At 42.0% G+C, this 16098-nt stretch overlaps 1 protein-coding gene across 1 annotated transcript; it reads left to right on the top strand.

The window, feature by feature from the left end:
- The first annotated feature begins 101 nt into the window (after positions 1–101).
- Positions 102–11827, top strand: LOC118419370 (sushi, nidogen and EGF-like domain-containing protein 1). Its single transcript, XM_035825732.1, has 8 exons — positions 102–256; positions 3322–3477; positions 4458–4760; positions 6666–6803; positions 8430–8592; positions 9152–9323; positions 10174–10314; positions 11682–11827. The coding sequence occupies exons 1-8, from the start codon at positions 191–193 to the stop codon at positions 11797–11799; spliced, it is 1257 nt and encodes a 418-aa protein (XP_035681625.1). The 5' UTR covers positions 102–190; the 3' UTR covers positions 11800–11827.
- The last annotated feature ends 4271 nt before the right edge of the window (positions 11828–16098 follow it).

Raw genomic sequence — 16098 nt, 5'->3', positions numbered from 1 at the left:
TTGGACTTGGTCAAAGGGAAAAAATGTATTGTTGACGGAAACTATTATCTTCAAGGTCCTGCAATATCAACGTGGCTCCAGTGCCTGAACTTCTAATTCAACACATAGGTTAAGGTTAAAGAGGACTGCTGCAACTATATAAGTGAAAAACTCGAGTGACATTTTATCCAAGAACGAGAAAATAGGCAAGATGCGACAGTTCATTCTCACCACATGTCTCCTGGCTTCACTGGCAGTTCGACAAACTTCGGCTGAGGTACGTAGGGTTTCTCTCTCTCTCCCTCTCTTTTAAAACGTTTAGCTCATTTGTTAGCTGACTCCGCTTCTTTTGTTTCTAACTGCATGGTTTGTGACTTTAAACCAAGACAACACAAGGTAGGAAATACTACCAGTTGGTCCGTTGCACCCGGCAAGCATATTTTGTTCGGAGTAAAGTAGTACCTAGTTTCAAGCTCACATTGCACAGTGGCAGTTTTCTTTGTCGTTTATTCCAAACGATCTTCGTCATATCGCGGACCGGTCTATTCTACTCTCCAAGCAGAGGTTGGGCTTGGTGTTTTTAGGCGTTGAATCGGGCTTTCTATTCCGTGCTGTTTTCTCTAGAAGACACGCACCCCAAAAACAGCATAAAATAGAAAGCCCGATAAAAATGCTTGGAGACAAGGCCTTTATCATGTCCAAGCGTTTCCTAATATTTCAAGCACGGACAGGAAGAAAAACGAAATAAAGCAACATTTCACTACAAATGTACGACAGGATGCAGATACATGATAATCAAATTATCGAAGAAAACAAAAGTGCACCACTTCTGGTTCGAACCCGAGTCAAATATGCCAAACACTCTCCCTTAAAATCTTAATCAAAGCCACGCAACACCGCGGGTATATGACATTGCTTGCTAATACACGTGTCATAATCAGTGTTAAATGGGGCATTTTGATTTGACAGGATAATATGCCACTTTGAGTTCCTTTATGATAGGGCCTTCCCACTAAAACCGAATTAGCAGGAATCAAGCAGAACCAGCCGGAATGGAGTATTTGCAAAATTCGTGCCACATTCGGGGTCATTCCGAGTGTGAACTCCAAATGGACCTTATATCTCCTTCACGCGAGAAGGAATGAGCCAAAATGCCATCAGGATGATTCTTTCGTAGTGTATTTTAGAAATTATCACTGCATTCCAGATATCCTTTTGGTCACATTCTGGCAGGATTCGAAGTGGCTCGCCGTTTCGGTTCTCCATCGAATGAAATAATGTTTCGAATAATGTTGTAATGCCGGAGAATGCGGTCATACTAGAATAGTTGAAAGACACTCAGAATCCACTTCGAATACTATTCGATATCTATCCACTTCGAATACACCTCGACAGTTTTGAACATGTTCAAAACGTTTGGGTCAGCCAAACGAATTGGCACAAATAGTGAAAGTTCCTGGAACCTACTACGAATTGACAGGAATCGCCAGGAATAAAAAAAGAATTTAAAGAGTTTTCATTCTGACGGCATTCCGGATCATTCTTGCTCTCGTGTGAAGGGGACTTAAAGGCACCCAGAGCAGTTTTTAGTGCATTAAAGTGGGGATATTCTGGATGAGACAATCGGTACGGTATTGACATTTACTTCACCATTCTAGCACATTTGTGTCATTATTTCGTACTTTCAGCGTTTAAAAGGACGCACAAACATGCCGCAAACGGACCCCTTTGATTTATTATATCCTACAATAAATCAGCACAGGATCGAGCCACTAACGGTTTCCCGTCGGTACTTTTCGGAGATTTTCGAACGCATGAGGTCATCGAGCGAATTGAATCTGATTCGCCCGTTCGCAAATCGAAACTTTATTCGAACAAGTGACGACATCTCCGGAAGCGTTCGGGATTCATTTGTCATGTTCGCGTGCGTTCCGAAAATTTGAAATAATGGCACGTGCAGCGCTCAGATTTTCAATAAGTTTTCACCACCCAGCGATGTCTAATCTTTGCTCAATAAATGTCGATATGCAATGAGATAGTGTTATTTAACCTTACTGTGTGTAAAAATGTCTTGACTCAAAAACTGCTCTGGGCGCCTTTAAGATAAGCACCCCGGGGAGGTGTCATGCAGAAAGAGACAGATTTCCGGTCCCCAGCGTGGTTGGTTATCCAAGGTTGGCGGGAAGAAAGGCCTTGGCTGGTGAACCGAGTAAAAGATAGATAAAAATATCCCTTAAATACATACAATCATACACAAACACGCGCGAACACACACGCGCGCGCACACACACATACACACACGCGCGCGCGCACACAGACTAACACAAACACACACACACACACACACAAATGTTATTGCCATAATTATCTATCGTAAGACTTTTTGGGTTTTTATAATTAGGCCATGTTGATTTGATTATGTTGATGACATCCGCGCTCGCACCAATTTTCGGCCGTTTCCAAAAAAAAAAAAAAAAAAACGTTTTCGACCACTTGTGTAAAGCAGCTGTAAAATGAGCACAAATATTCCGTAGATTGAAAAAAAAGTATCAGAAAACAGATAACTAATCATAGTCTAATCAGGTCCGGATCTGAACCTTGACCTGATTGTCTGTGGAAACTTGAGAACTGGCAATACTCAAAACAATGGTAATTGGTCAGTTTTGCTACAAAGGAATCTGTGTAGTGGATTATTGGACTCCCACTGGCATTTAAAAATCCCATCTCCATGTAATCAAGGCTAACTGTCTCTGTACCTTTGACTGTAGAAACTTGGTACAATTGACTATAAAGTATAAACTCTACTTGACCTCCTCTTGTTGTCTTCTTGGCCCCCGGTAAAAATTAGACCCCAAATGCCTGCCGACATAGCATAGTGTGTCCATTTTGTAATTGGCGAAACCTGCTCCTCTGATTTTTTTCCAGGTCTGTTATTTTCGGATTGGTCCAAGAAGAAAAAAAATGTCTTGCACCCGTATAATGTACTGGTCCCTACACCTAATTGTTGGTATACCATACTATGTGTGTCCTATGTTCAACCTTCCTGGCCACTTTGATTTCACACTGGAGGCAACTTTTTTTTTTGGCCAAACTTTTTTTTTATTCGCTCGCTGGCATCAGTTTTGGAGTTCCCAGAGGATGTCATCCATATAATCAAATCAACATGGCCTTAGTTAACAACTATTAATTGAACGATACTGACTGTCCATCACATTAGCAATTCAACCAAAGCTATAGTTAGCGATCTGGCCAATTGGAGCTTTACCAAATGTCCGGTAAATATTTCTATGTTTTGACGAAGAAGGGTGGAACTATAGGATCAGTCTACCTTTTGCCTTCCAGGTAAACAGGAGCCCTCCAGTGAGCAATGCCGCCTTCTACCCGTACGGGCCCGGTACTGCAGACATTCTGGACTCTCCCGCGGATGACAGCTCTTCGGGAGAACAGAGTCTCAGTATTGCATTTCCATTCTTCGAAGAAACCTACAATTCTCTTTGGGTAAGTGTACCGTGCCTTGCAAAAATAGAAGCATATGACTGGGCGTCTCATAAAATTCTAGTATATTTGTTTGCTTGTGTGTGTGTGCTGCTGCTTTTATTCGTTGGTTTGTTCGGCGGTGTGGGTGGCATAGCACAGTGGGACTGCGTAGCACAGTGGTATTGTGTTCGCCTCGTGACCGAGAGGTTGCGGGTTTGAATCCAGCTGCGTTACCGATCTTATGCCGTGGGTTCGAACATACCGCCGGTGATGTGTGTACTGTACACCTTTCTCTCGCGGCGGCCATGATACATCGAAAACGAGGTCAATGAGGCAAACAGAGCAAATGTATTTCCAAAGTCAGCTGCATTTACCTTTCCCCCATGCCACACAAATTTTGAAAATATAAGATAAAATAAGAACATTATAACTAGTTCTATGCAGCAATGTAGCAATTTAGAGTTGCGTTTACTGATCCCATTAACCCCATCCAAACCGATTGGAGGAGGAGGTGGGGCGCTAAAAGTGCCTGTGGCAACTTTAACGTCATATGACTCCCAACTGGCTTGTGCTAGGACAACAAAACTTGGTGGCTTTCCTAGAATTTTGTCGGCAAATTAACAAATAAATAAGTTTATACCTTTTTATACATCAATCCCTCGAAGTGTTGTTTCCGTTTGAAAAATTATGAAGAGGGCGAATGACCCCCCCCCCCCCCCCCCAGCAGCAAAAGGACAAGAACAGACTCCTTTTGTCATGAGCAATATTGCGCATATTGGTATTCAATCATGTAACAAAAGTTTCACAAAACATGCTTATCCTCGCAGTAATTAAATAAATGAATAAAGTTGCAAAAACTATGCTTTTTTGCCGACGCCTGAGGGGCGAGCCTAATGGTATAGTATTGTGTGCTTGACAAAAGGCAAGTTACTTGGGGAAAGGGGCGTCCTGTGCTTACTGGAAATGTTGCAGTTCAATTTCTTGCTTTTTTTTATACCCAGGTGAATACCAATGGAGACATTTCCTTTGGTGGGTCGGTAACAGGCTTCACACCAATTCCGTTTCCGGTGGAAGATAACAAACTCATAGCCGGTTACTTCACCGACATCAAAACAAGCTATGACGGCCGTTCTGGCTACATTTACCATCGGGAAACAACTGATGCCACTGTGTTATCCAGAGCAAATACGGACATCCAGACAGCCTTTCCCGCCGAACACGGCAGCTTCGTGGCGATCTGGGCCTACATCGCAACCTGGCACGAAGTAGCATTCTTCGGGTCGAGTGGAGCTTCTCGTAATCTTGTAAGTTCGAAACGATTTTGGAAGAGCGACTTTTGCCCAAGAGAAAAACAAGTATGTTTCCTGTTACCCGATTAACCACAGCAATAAACTGGCGTTCCCAAACTTAAAACCAGCCGACGGAGGCCATGTATATATACGGATACATGTAAAAACATACCGGAGACCATAATAAATCAGTAGTATATACCTCTTGGTTTCCCATGCGTAGTTAGAATCCCTTCATATATCTTCAAGCAGATGTAAAATATTGTAAAGTATTCCGACTGACGTCTTTTACAACCATCAGTGAAGCATATATTTGGTATAGCAGACCAGTCTTTAAGTCCAGAGGCGCTAAGTACATTTATGACAGCCACATTTGTGTCAATTTTGCTTTCGAAATGTCACTTCGACAACTACAGTACAGTCATACCTTTAGCATGAAAGTTATACTGTGTTGGTAAATGACATTATGGACACTACGTCAGCCTTGTTCACGAAATGGACCGGTCTACTGGATCTCCCGGAACGTGACGTCGTAGACACGTGACTTCAGCAGAGGGTCGTAAATGGCTCGTTCTCATTTTAATGTCGAAATGCTGTCGCCTGACTTAACGCATTGATATGGAGCAAATTATAGACAACATCACTGGTTCCTTCATTTTTCTACAATCCCTGTAATGTTTTACAAAAGTGCACCGCAACATTCATATTGGTTTATGGATTTGAAGGTTATTATAGCCACGGGTGGGATTTCAACCCCTAAAAAATGGCTGTCGCCTGTGAAGAAACGAAAAATTCAAATGGTAGCCAAAAATGTAACAATTCTTTTCCCAGAATGATTGTTCGGTAGGTGAAACCAGCTGACCAGGCCCTCCGACCGATCACGTCAGATCGCTACTGTCACTGATCTTAGAGGCTGTGTGAGATGGTTTATGCCTGTCGCCAGATTCTGTAACAAACGTTACCACCACGAGTATGATGGTTGCGACGGTTATATTATCCACGTATAAGACTAGAAATGACCGTTTTGTGACGCTGTACAGTTTTTCTGGCTTTCTAAAGAAACAAGAAAGGGTTGTTGACTGTCATTTGTATCCCACCTTGCTTAACAAAATGTTGTACAGAAATGACTGTAACAAACGTTACCATTGTTCGATGCTGTCTAAGCTTTCTATTTGACCTGGTGTAAAAAACCTGCCCACTTTTTCAAATGTTCCTAGGGACGTCCACTTATACCCAAATGATGTAGTCAATAAGGTGAGTCCTTTCGAAGAAAACTGGGTTAAGTCTACTGTTGTAACAAACGTTACCGGTAACGTGTGTTACCTGCCCTGTAATACATTACCGATGGGACCGAAAATAATAAGTTGCCATTTTTTGGCTATGGATAAAAGAGTAATTTTCATAAACAACCAGGTAGTTTTCACTGAAAATAAAAATGATTCATTTTTCGACCAAAAAATGCCATTTTCGACATTTCAATGAGAACGAGTGAAATGCCAGATAACCCGTGTCTACCCCCATCTCTGTTCAGCGATGGACAGTGGATGCCGGCCGATGTACCATCCCGTGAACAAGGCAGACAGAGTCTGCCTAAAATTAGGGGTATATCCCAATCAATCTTAGTGTTGGTTTGTTTTAACAAAACTGTCTATAGCGGCCAGTCAAGGGACGGGAGAAATGTGGCCATTATAGATAGGTAGCCACTATAAAGGAATTGTTGATAAATTGACCACTTGAGCATTGTGGTGGGGATTGGAGTTTTGTTTTCATAAACCAACACTAAAATTGATTGGGACATACCCCTAATTTATCCATACAGTGACAGTTACCTTAATAGTATCAGGTGTAAATGTACAATCAAGACTATCACATGATCTCATTGCTGTGACCTCATTGATTCGTTTTCTACTTCTCTACCAGCGGAACACGTTTCAACTGGTGCTGATTACAGATGGCTGTAAGTCCTTTTGTCTGTTTAACTACGACCGGATCGACTTCTTACAAGGGAGCACCAACGGCGGAGATTCGGAAACTGGCACAGGGCCAAACCCGGCACAGGTAGACCTTACCTGTTCATTCCAACCTCAAAAGTTACCAGATTGGGCCGATTTTTTCCAGTAAAAGAATGATTTTCAATTGTATTTTTCTAAGGTGGCACTCTACTGTGGCACTCTACGTCTGACCTTGTCGTTTACTAGGGTGGTTAACTTTGATTCTAGGCATGACTATTCCTCGTTTTATTTTGGTATAATTAAAGGTATAATCAGGGCATTGTCACTCGAATTTTTTCAACACCCTGTATTTTTGTTAAAAGACGTTCATAATCAACGTTTTAGTCATGGCGAATGTCGAAAAAATATATTTTCACTTCTTAGAAGGGTGCACCAACGGTAGAGATTCGGCCATTGGTTCAGAGCCGAACCCGGCACAGGTATAAAACAAGTTTCGGAGACCTCATACCTGCATGAAATATTTAGTTTTGGTAAATTTCTTGTTTTTATCTTGTCTCAGTGATTGTTCAAATGTGGCTGATTGAGCAAATATGGCAGAGAATCTATTTCAAATGATGGTATTCTCTACCCAACCGATAGAATACATTGTACATGTGAAAGTCTGTTCCTTTGGTAGAATTCCATTTTATAATGAATTTTACCTGTAACTAACCAAGTTACACTTGTCGCACATAAGAATTGAAAGTATCAGTTACCAAGGGATCATGGTATCATCACATTAACTATACAAACCCTAATTTGCATAGTTAGTATCTGTAAATGTTCCACCTACCATTAAGTAAAAATGTTAAACATTATTAAAAGCCCAATTATGGAAAACGTTGGCATTACAGATACAGTCAAACCTGTCTATGGCGGCCAGTCAAGGGACTGGAGAAATGTGGCCATTATAGACAGCTGACCACTATAGAGAAAATGTTGATCGATTGACCACGAGCGTTAGGGTGGGGATTGGAGGTTTCTGTCTCAAAGCTTACAATGTCTTCTTAGAAAGTAACAGGGGTCTTCTTTATAACCGTTTAAAGAAAAATAGGGGTCAACCAGCTCAAGTTGAGAAAAGCTTACTATATAAAAAAAACTGGTCTTTGACCTTAGTCTTTTTCTTTGTTCAAGCACAGGACCCAGCAATTAAAACTTGTCCTTACGTAAACAAAACTATTACTAAACTGAACAAAGTTTGACCAAAATGGGCAAGATTAGACCCTACCTCTTCATTCTGATCTAAAGAGTTATCAAATTTGGCTAATGTTTTTAAGGTAAAGGATGATGTCAAAGTCCCTTCTTTATAAGGTGGCACTCTACTGTGACGCCTACAGTGTGGTTAGGGTTATTGACTTGGATTCTAAGACTTGAATTCCCAGGTTCTTTTTTCCATAGGAAAGTAGTTGACACTTATTTTGATACTTGAAGTGTCTAGCTTCGTTTCCTCACAGTCATTCTTACTGTGCACTGCACTGCAGTGTCGCTGCTTACTGATGCTGTCCCATACGTTAAGTATCAGTTAACATATCAACAAAGAAGTGTATTGACGCAAGCAGCGACTTCTAGCTGCAGTGTTTGGTGAATCAGTCAGAACTTTGCCTTGAGGAAGAGGACAGTAATCAAAAAAGCTATTAATAAAACACCTGCTTGTGCTGAAATAATGTTATTATTCATCGCTTCCTTTTGCAAGGTTGGGGTCAACGGAGGCGATGGGATCCATTATACCCCTCACCCTTACTCGACTTCCACTGATCTGTACAACCTTCCAACTTGGACAGATCCGGCTGTGCCCGGGCCTCCCGGAAGGTGGTATCGTAGGGTTGACAGGAAAATAATCGGCGACACCCCACAAGGTACAGCGTCTTCGTTGGACAACATTACAGTTGCGTTATAGTGTGTGCGTGTGTGTTTGTGTGTGTGTGTGTGTGTGTGTGTGTGTGTGTGTGTGTGTGTGTGTGCGTGTGTGTGTGTGTTTATGTGTGTGTCAGTGTAAATGTGTTTGTGAGTTGGTGTGTATGTGTTCGTGTGTGTGCGTGTTTGTGTGCGTGTGTGTCTATCTGTGTATTATCTGTGGGTGTGTGGTATTCATGGATTTGTATGCATTGTATCTATCTCTAGGGAATTGAGTTCTGTGTAAATAAACACTGATATAACGTTAATCAATACTAGCAGTTCCATATGGACTACCGTCATGACTGTCAATATAAATGCTACACTATAAGTACATCTATCGTGTAAAAAATAGCCAAATATGTATTGCTATGCTATTCTACAGTTTACATGTCTCTTTCCTCTTGTTGAAACAAGTGTATATGAATTCACATCGTGTGTATGTTTATAAGGAAAAGTGAAGAGTAAATTGAAATTGTTCTCTTCTCCTAAATAAAATCTTTTTATCCCCAATTCTTGTAGGTTGCCCTCCCTCATACGAATTTTACGGGGATAAATGCGTAAAGCTGCAAGAACACCCCCTTGATTATGCTGCTGCAATATCCAAATGCGAGGCAGATGGGGCGAGGCTCTTCAATATCCGCAGCCAGGCTGACAACGAGTGGTTAACCGATCAACTTCATTTGTTTGTGAGGTAAGAGGTGCATTTCTGTTAGTCCCGTCGCCTGCAGGACAGACTAATTTTTTAAGACATAAAAGACCAATTTTGAGTCTATGAAGCAATTCTTTTTAACCAAAGTGAAACTTCTTTTTCTTTGGGAGTTTTTGGCATTTTGAGTTGGATGTTAGAGGTAATGGTCGTCGTTTTTTATCATGTTAGGTAAACTAAACGCTCTAGAACAAGACGAGTAAATAGCGAATGTACACTGTGTATTCCGTATCAACCGAGGTACCAGCCCGACCGCGGGTCGGATCGCTCGAAGGCCGGAGGGTGATCCGACCCGCGGGAGGGCTGGGGCCGAGGGTGATGCAGAATACACCGTGTTGTATTTTATTTATGTCATATCCACCTGAGAAAATCCATGTTTTGATGCGAAATGCGCCAGGAGTTGAACAAACTCCCTTTCCCGGCACAATAGAACATAGCCAACGTTGAAAATCGCGGACCGACGCCCCCCCCCCAAAAAAACAGCCCCTTCCCGAAGACTGCAAGGGAGTCTTCACTGTTTGTTTGTCCCCTTTTATGTTAAATGGGACTAGCCATGGGGCAGAAATTTGCAATAAACTATTAACGTCGACTATCATATTTCCACCGGGTGCCGTAATACTGCCATCTCAAAAAAGATTGTCTTGACCACCGAATGTTAAATATCAGAAATGTGATACAATTCAGATGTTTACGTGTTGAATACAATTTGAGAAGGCCTTTATAACAACGTTTTTTGAGGTGGCGGTACAATGGCACCTGGTGGAATTATGTGAATGTATGTTATATTCTCCATATACAATGTATACAAAATGTTTATTTTACTCATTGATCATAGTGGCAAATTGTATCAGCGTGGTTTTTGGATTGGTCTGACTGATGAAGACACCGAAGGCACATTCGTGTGGGAGGACGGCACCACTTTGTGTCCAACCAGTTACACCAACTGGGCTTCAGACGCTCTTGCATCGAACGACGGGTAAGGGATCAGACCACTCCATTGCACGATACTTTGGCCATCCAAGATGGCGCCGAACCATAATGTATCTGGATCTATATAGCCGGTAAAACCGCACTTCGGCTTGACACACCAGCTTCTCAGGCACTCGGCGTGGCAGCAGCTGGTTACTACCGATTATATCACACTGAACGACCCGTCACACCTTAATTCATGTACATCTATCTGCAAATTCTCTTTGAAACCATCGGCGAAGATGCAATATGCCTCTACTATGCTTGGTGATAACAAATTACACTCTACGACAGTTCTGGGAAAATATAAATTTTTGAACAAATCAATCATTAGTTGGTAAGTCTGGTACCTGAAGGTATGACTATTCCTTGTTCTTTTTTTAGCACAAGTGTATTGTCACTTTAATTTCGTCATTACCGTATATTTTTGTTAAAAACATTCATATCAACGTTTCAGTCAATTTTATTGTATTTCTGAAATGAGGATCGAAAAATGTATTTTTACAGATTCCAATTTTTTTTAAGATTGTCTATCAAAGATGGCGAATACCAAAGGGTACCTAAAATACATGACATCATTTTGACATTATTTTTGCGTCGGTTGCAATTAACAAAAGGAGGCTTACCAGACTGATTTATAAGACACCTTCTTTTATAACTTTCTGGTATTACGGAAATTTCCTATATGGACGGATTTGGCAAATAGATGGCACCACATCAATGTCGTCACGATTCCGCCATTATAGACGTATCACGTCATGTCGTGCACGTGAATAACATTTAAAAGTCTAACACCACCTTTAAATTTGATGATCACACTCTAAGCCGTTTCGAAATCATATGGGGGGGGGGGGGGGGATAACGGGCAACACCCCCACCCAAGTCCCCCAAACATGGTCTGGATATGGGATTAAGATTTATTCCCTCACTAATTGAATTTTGCAGAAACGCGCGCACATACACACTCAAACATTCACACACAAACACGCACTAACACAGCTCGCTCACACACACACCACACACACACACACACTCACACACACACCGAAACACGCACACAAAACACACACACATACGCACACACACGCCCGCGCGCGCTCACACATGCGCGCTCACACACACACACACAGAAACACACACACAAACACACACAGACACACATACAAACACACTCACACGCACACAAACACACACACACACACATACACACACACACACAAACACACACACAATTACACACAAACACTTATTCACTCACACTAACTCTTGTACAGGCACACTCACATATTCAAATGTGATGATATTTTAACAGTCCATGAATAAGAACTTTATTCCACCAACGCTCACTTTAGATTTGCTTAATTTATTTTCCAGGACCCGTAATTGTGTCTACATCAGCAGGGGATACAATGGGAAGTGGTCCATCAAAGGCTGTGACGACAAAAAGAAGAGCATCTGCGTTACGGATGCAGAAATACCGACATGCCCTTAGCTCTCTCACCTCCATCAATATCAAAGCGTTAAGATGCAAAACGACTTGATATTGCAACTATTTGAATGGCATGAAGCCACTCTGTTATCCTAAGTCAAACCGCTACTATATTATTACCATATTATCATTCGTTAAAGTGTTTCTGACACTAATGGCATCAAAGTGTAATCTATAATTGCCTGATTATATTCAATGGTAATAGTTGTGCTCACAGACTACAGACATCTGTGCTAGATGTACACCCTTCTCATATTATTGAACATTTAAAAAAATCCAAGATCGGACTTTAAGATTTTGATTGTTGACGCTAAATAATTGAATTAAACGTCGGGTTACACCACAGAAGCCGAGTTCAAGACTGTCAACTGATAGGAACAAAAGGTCAGATTATAAACGGCAGCAAAACGCATCTCCAGCAATGTCATTTCCTTGTTGTTTACACCATATATGCTCCTCAAACTCAACGATTCTTTATAACTTACAATAAAACGACTATGAAGCGTATCTATATGGTGAACTGTTTTTTTTATTACCCAACTACTAAGAACAGAGATGGAATATTAGATCATTCGGTGATAGCTGGATAGCTATAGACTGCAAAAAAAAATGACTGAACTCCCATGGCAACTTATTTGTCCCGATGGCATTCCGATTTTCCTTAGAGAGTTGCATGTCGACTAGACGTTGACGTAAATTGTTAGAAATTCAGTCAGGTTACTACATATATAGTAATGTGCGCTATTTTCTACACTTCCATCAAACGCTACACCTTCGCATCCCGATCTCCCATACATTATTGGTGATATGTTGGGTTAACATTATTGCGGAAACTTCTGCCGAAGCTACCATGATGGTCACCGTGGGTGCTATTTTTTACATTTCCATAGAACGTTACACGATGGAATTTGGAACTTCCGTACGTGTGAGTACGTCGGCTTGCTGTTGATTCTAGAAGGCAGGAAGACCCGGCCCGGCTGCCGTGGTAGATATTGCGACTCTCCCGTTCCACGCCGGCTGATGGAAGCCTCAAATCTACAGCGATGCCGTAGTATGGTAACGGCGCGTCATCAACGCTCTCTGGGATATAGCAGTATGTCGATTCGATGGAGGGCAGGGCAGAGTCATTTGGGATCTCGGAGTTGTTGGGTTTGATCGAATCCAGATCAATAGGCAGAGATCTACAAGATACAAGTTTGCTCTGCGACACGCAGTTGTGTGTGTGAGAAATGGCGGGGAGAGAGGAAGACCTTGCCCGCCCACAAGCAGGCAGTGCTTTCCGGTCTTGAACTGCCTGCTTGTTCGAGAGAAACGATCGCTTCAGTATCGCAGCGCTGAGGATCATAACTAGACATGATAACAGTGCGATCAGAACGACAGCAGCGATGTACATGTGTATGGGGATGAGGGGTTGTGTGTTGTCGTCTTTGCCAGGCCTAATGAATATGAGTGTACTGTCCTGTGGTGTGGGTATCGGTGACAAAGTCGTCTGGTGTTGTGACATCAGCACTACCTGGGTCCGGTTCTTCAGTACTGGTGCCCGATGGGATGCTGGGCGAGCCTTTTCCATGGGCGCAAGATCGGTGGCACATCAACGGATTCGAACCCAGAACATTTCTGTTTTATGAATCCAACACCCTGCCGATTATCATTGCGCCACACGAACCCAGACGTTGTGTGAACAAATGAAATTAATAATGGAACTGGAGCACTAGACAAATCAACTGAGACATCAAATTTTAATTGATTAGTCTATGATCCTATTAAATATAATCTGTTTGTCTATCAATTATTAAACACGCAGAACGTGAGGAGAAGTCAGTTGAGTTACAACGATAACTGAAAAGAAACGACTGCAATAGAATTGAAAATCAGCAAAAAAGCAAACTATCAACCTGCTGCCTAGTGTTAAAAAACAGCTTCCTGTCAAGAATATGTAGAGGAAAAAATTAAAATTCTATTCCTACAAGACTAACCCCATTATTACATCACGGGGATTTTTTTTCCTATGGTCCTTTGTCGGAGACTGTTCTCCACTGACAAAGGATATTGGATACTATCCGAAACGTCTGACCGTTTCCAAAACCATATCCAGTTGCTTGTCAATGAGTAACTACTTTTTGTCGTACGAGCACGTTATGGTATACATAGTTGTGCGTAGGTGGCAAGTTTTGGTTTGTTTGTTTGTTTGTTTGTTTTGCATACCAGGTAAACCGCCTAGCTTTTGGCATAACACATCAGGTTTGTACTGAACAGTACAAGCTGCAAATTCCGATTTTCATTTGATCCACTCACATCAGGGAAGGACCCCTACTCTTTTCGATAAGTGCGGTGGGTTCTTTTAAGTGCTCGAGCTCGAGGTATGGCACTCTAATTATAACACGGGATCGTAGATTAACCTCCTATCCAAGGGGCAGCCCTAACCGAAGCTAGGCACTCATTTTCACCTGGATGAAGCGAGGAAAGTCGTGTAAAGTGCCTTTCCGTTCGGCACAAGATCGGTGGCACATCAACGGATTCGAACCCAGAACATTTTTACGGATTGCATACGCCACACGACCCAAGAAGTTGTGTGAACAAATGAAATCAATAATGTAACTGGAGCACTTAACCCAAAACATGGGACACTAGATCTGGAAAAAAATAATTTGGATTTAATTTGTCTGTGACTTGACAATACATTGCAGACATGGTAGGCTGCAGTTGCGTTGACCTACGCTGGGTGGACTCGTGGACGCCGTATTCATCCTACCTACAGTAAAGAGAGAGAAACATTGTTTAAGAATATTAGAACCAAAACACACATCTCTCTCCCTGGTGCAGAAAGCGATATTTTCCATGTATTGCTCTCATGTTCATCTCATATATCCGTCTACGTAGGCCAGTTTCTTTATAATGTATTCCAAATGCGAGACCAGATTCATCACCCATAACTGTACTGTTATCGATAATGTTTTGTTGTTGTTTTGTATGTAGCCTCTTAGCACTAATGTCTGTATAAATATATAGCTATTAGTTGTCATTGGTTGCCATACATTGTACCCTGTGCGATTGTTGAGCAATAAAATTCATTCATTCATTCATTCATTCGATGTAGATGTAGAGAGAACTTGGCGCGCACAAGGATACGTGTAAATTGCAGGGTATCGTAACCGAGTAAAGTATAGGAAACAATAGAGATTTGTTATTTTACTCTTGTTGTTTCACATATTCTTCTTTCACTTTGGCAGGTAACTGACTGGAGATTCCGTTAGCTTCGTCGGGCAGTCCGAAAGTCAATAGCCAAGACTAGCCATGATTGTGTAAACCATATCTATTTATTTATCTATTTATTAGGATTCTCCATATACGATGGCAATACAGGGTATGGCGGATCAGGTGTCAAAGGACACCTTTTCAAAGCCGCCATACACACATGTTCGCACATGTCACGGCGGGGTTATACCGCCCCTTACGGGGTGACATATCCTTTCGCTGGCTATTTACAAAACGGGGATGCGCCAGGTCTCCCGTCCGGGTGAATGATGTAAATCACTGTGTGGCTGATACGGTATGGAAGTTTGCCAGGCCTCCATCCGGGTGATTTGAAGTGAATCACCAGAAGTGAATCACCAACTCCAGACAGAATTTTTTCTCCATCTCACACCGCACCATCGCACGTGTGGGGGTTCTTTAACGTGCATGGGGTGTGACTCTCCCCATACAGGGGACCTCCATTTTACGTCCTATCCGAGGGACGGCCCTAGCCGAAGCTAGGTACTCATTTTCACCTTTAAGTAGTAATTGAAACGAAGCTGTAACTGAATGATCCGACACATTTGAAATATCAAATCTTATGCTGAGCTGCTGAAATTGTGACTATTGGATATTGGAAAGAGAATTTTTTTATGTAGAGTTCTTGCTGCTTTTTCCATGTATCTTTTGTCGTGGTCATAACATGGTCTTGATAGCTTTTGACGTCATGACAAAGAAAGGTAAGATTGGGCCTCCAACAGTTAATTTTGACCTGCATGTGAGTTTTTGTTAAGATGCTCTAAAGGAGATAACTGAAGAAAGGAAAGACGGATTAACAGAATTTTAGCTTAGGTCCCAAATCGCACCGTTGCCCCTACAGGGATGTAGCCTGGACCAAGCTACTAAGCCACAGTTTTGTCCAGCTGGACTGCCAGATACCGGAGGGTATTACTCGGTGTTCCCCTATGGTTAGGTCTAAGTGACTATTTGTCCCGGGTTCATATAAATTCCGACTGAAATTCAACCCGGCCGAATGTGCAGATACCAGACATGCAAATGAGGAACTGA

Source organism: Branchiostoma floridae, chromosome 7, assembly GCF_000003815.2.
Source record: "Branchiostoma floridae strain S238N-H82 chromosome 7, Bfl_VNyyK, whole genome shotgun sequence".
Taxonomy (NCBI): Eukaryota; Metazoa; Chordata; class Leptocardii; order Amphioxiformes; family Branchiostomatidae; genus Branchiostoma; species Branchiostoma floridae.
Note: the sequence above shows the minus strand (reverse complement) of the source record. Positions and strands in the feature narration are given on the sequence as shown.

Coding starts and splice junctions, on each gene's coding strand:
- LOC118419370 (XM_035825732.1), top strand. CDS start 191: ATGCGACAGTTCATTCTCACCACATGTCTCCTGGCTTCACTGGCAGTT. Junction 257..3,321: donor TTCGACAAACTTCGGCTGAG/GTACGTAGGGTT, acceptor TTTGCCTTCCAG/GTAAACAGGAGCCCTCCAGT. Junction 10,315..11,681: donor GCTCTTGCATCGAACGACGG/GTAAGGGATCAG, acceptor TTTATTTTCCAG/GACCCGTAATTGTGTCTACA.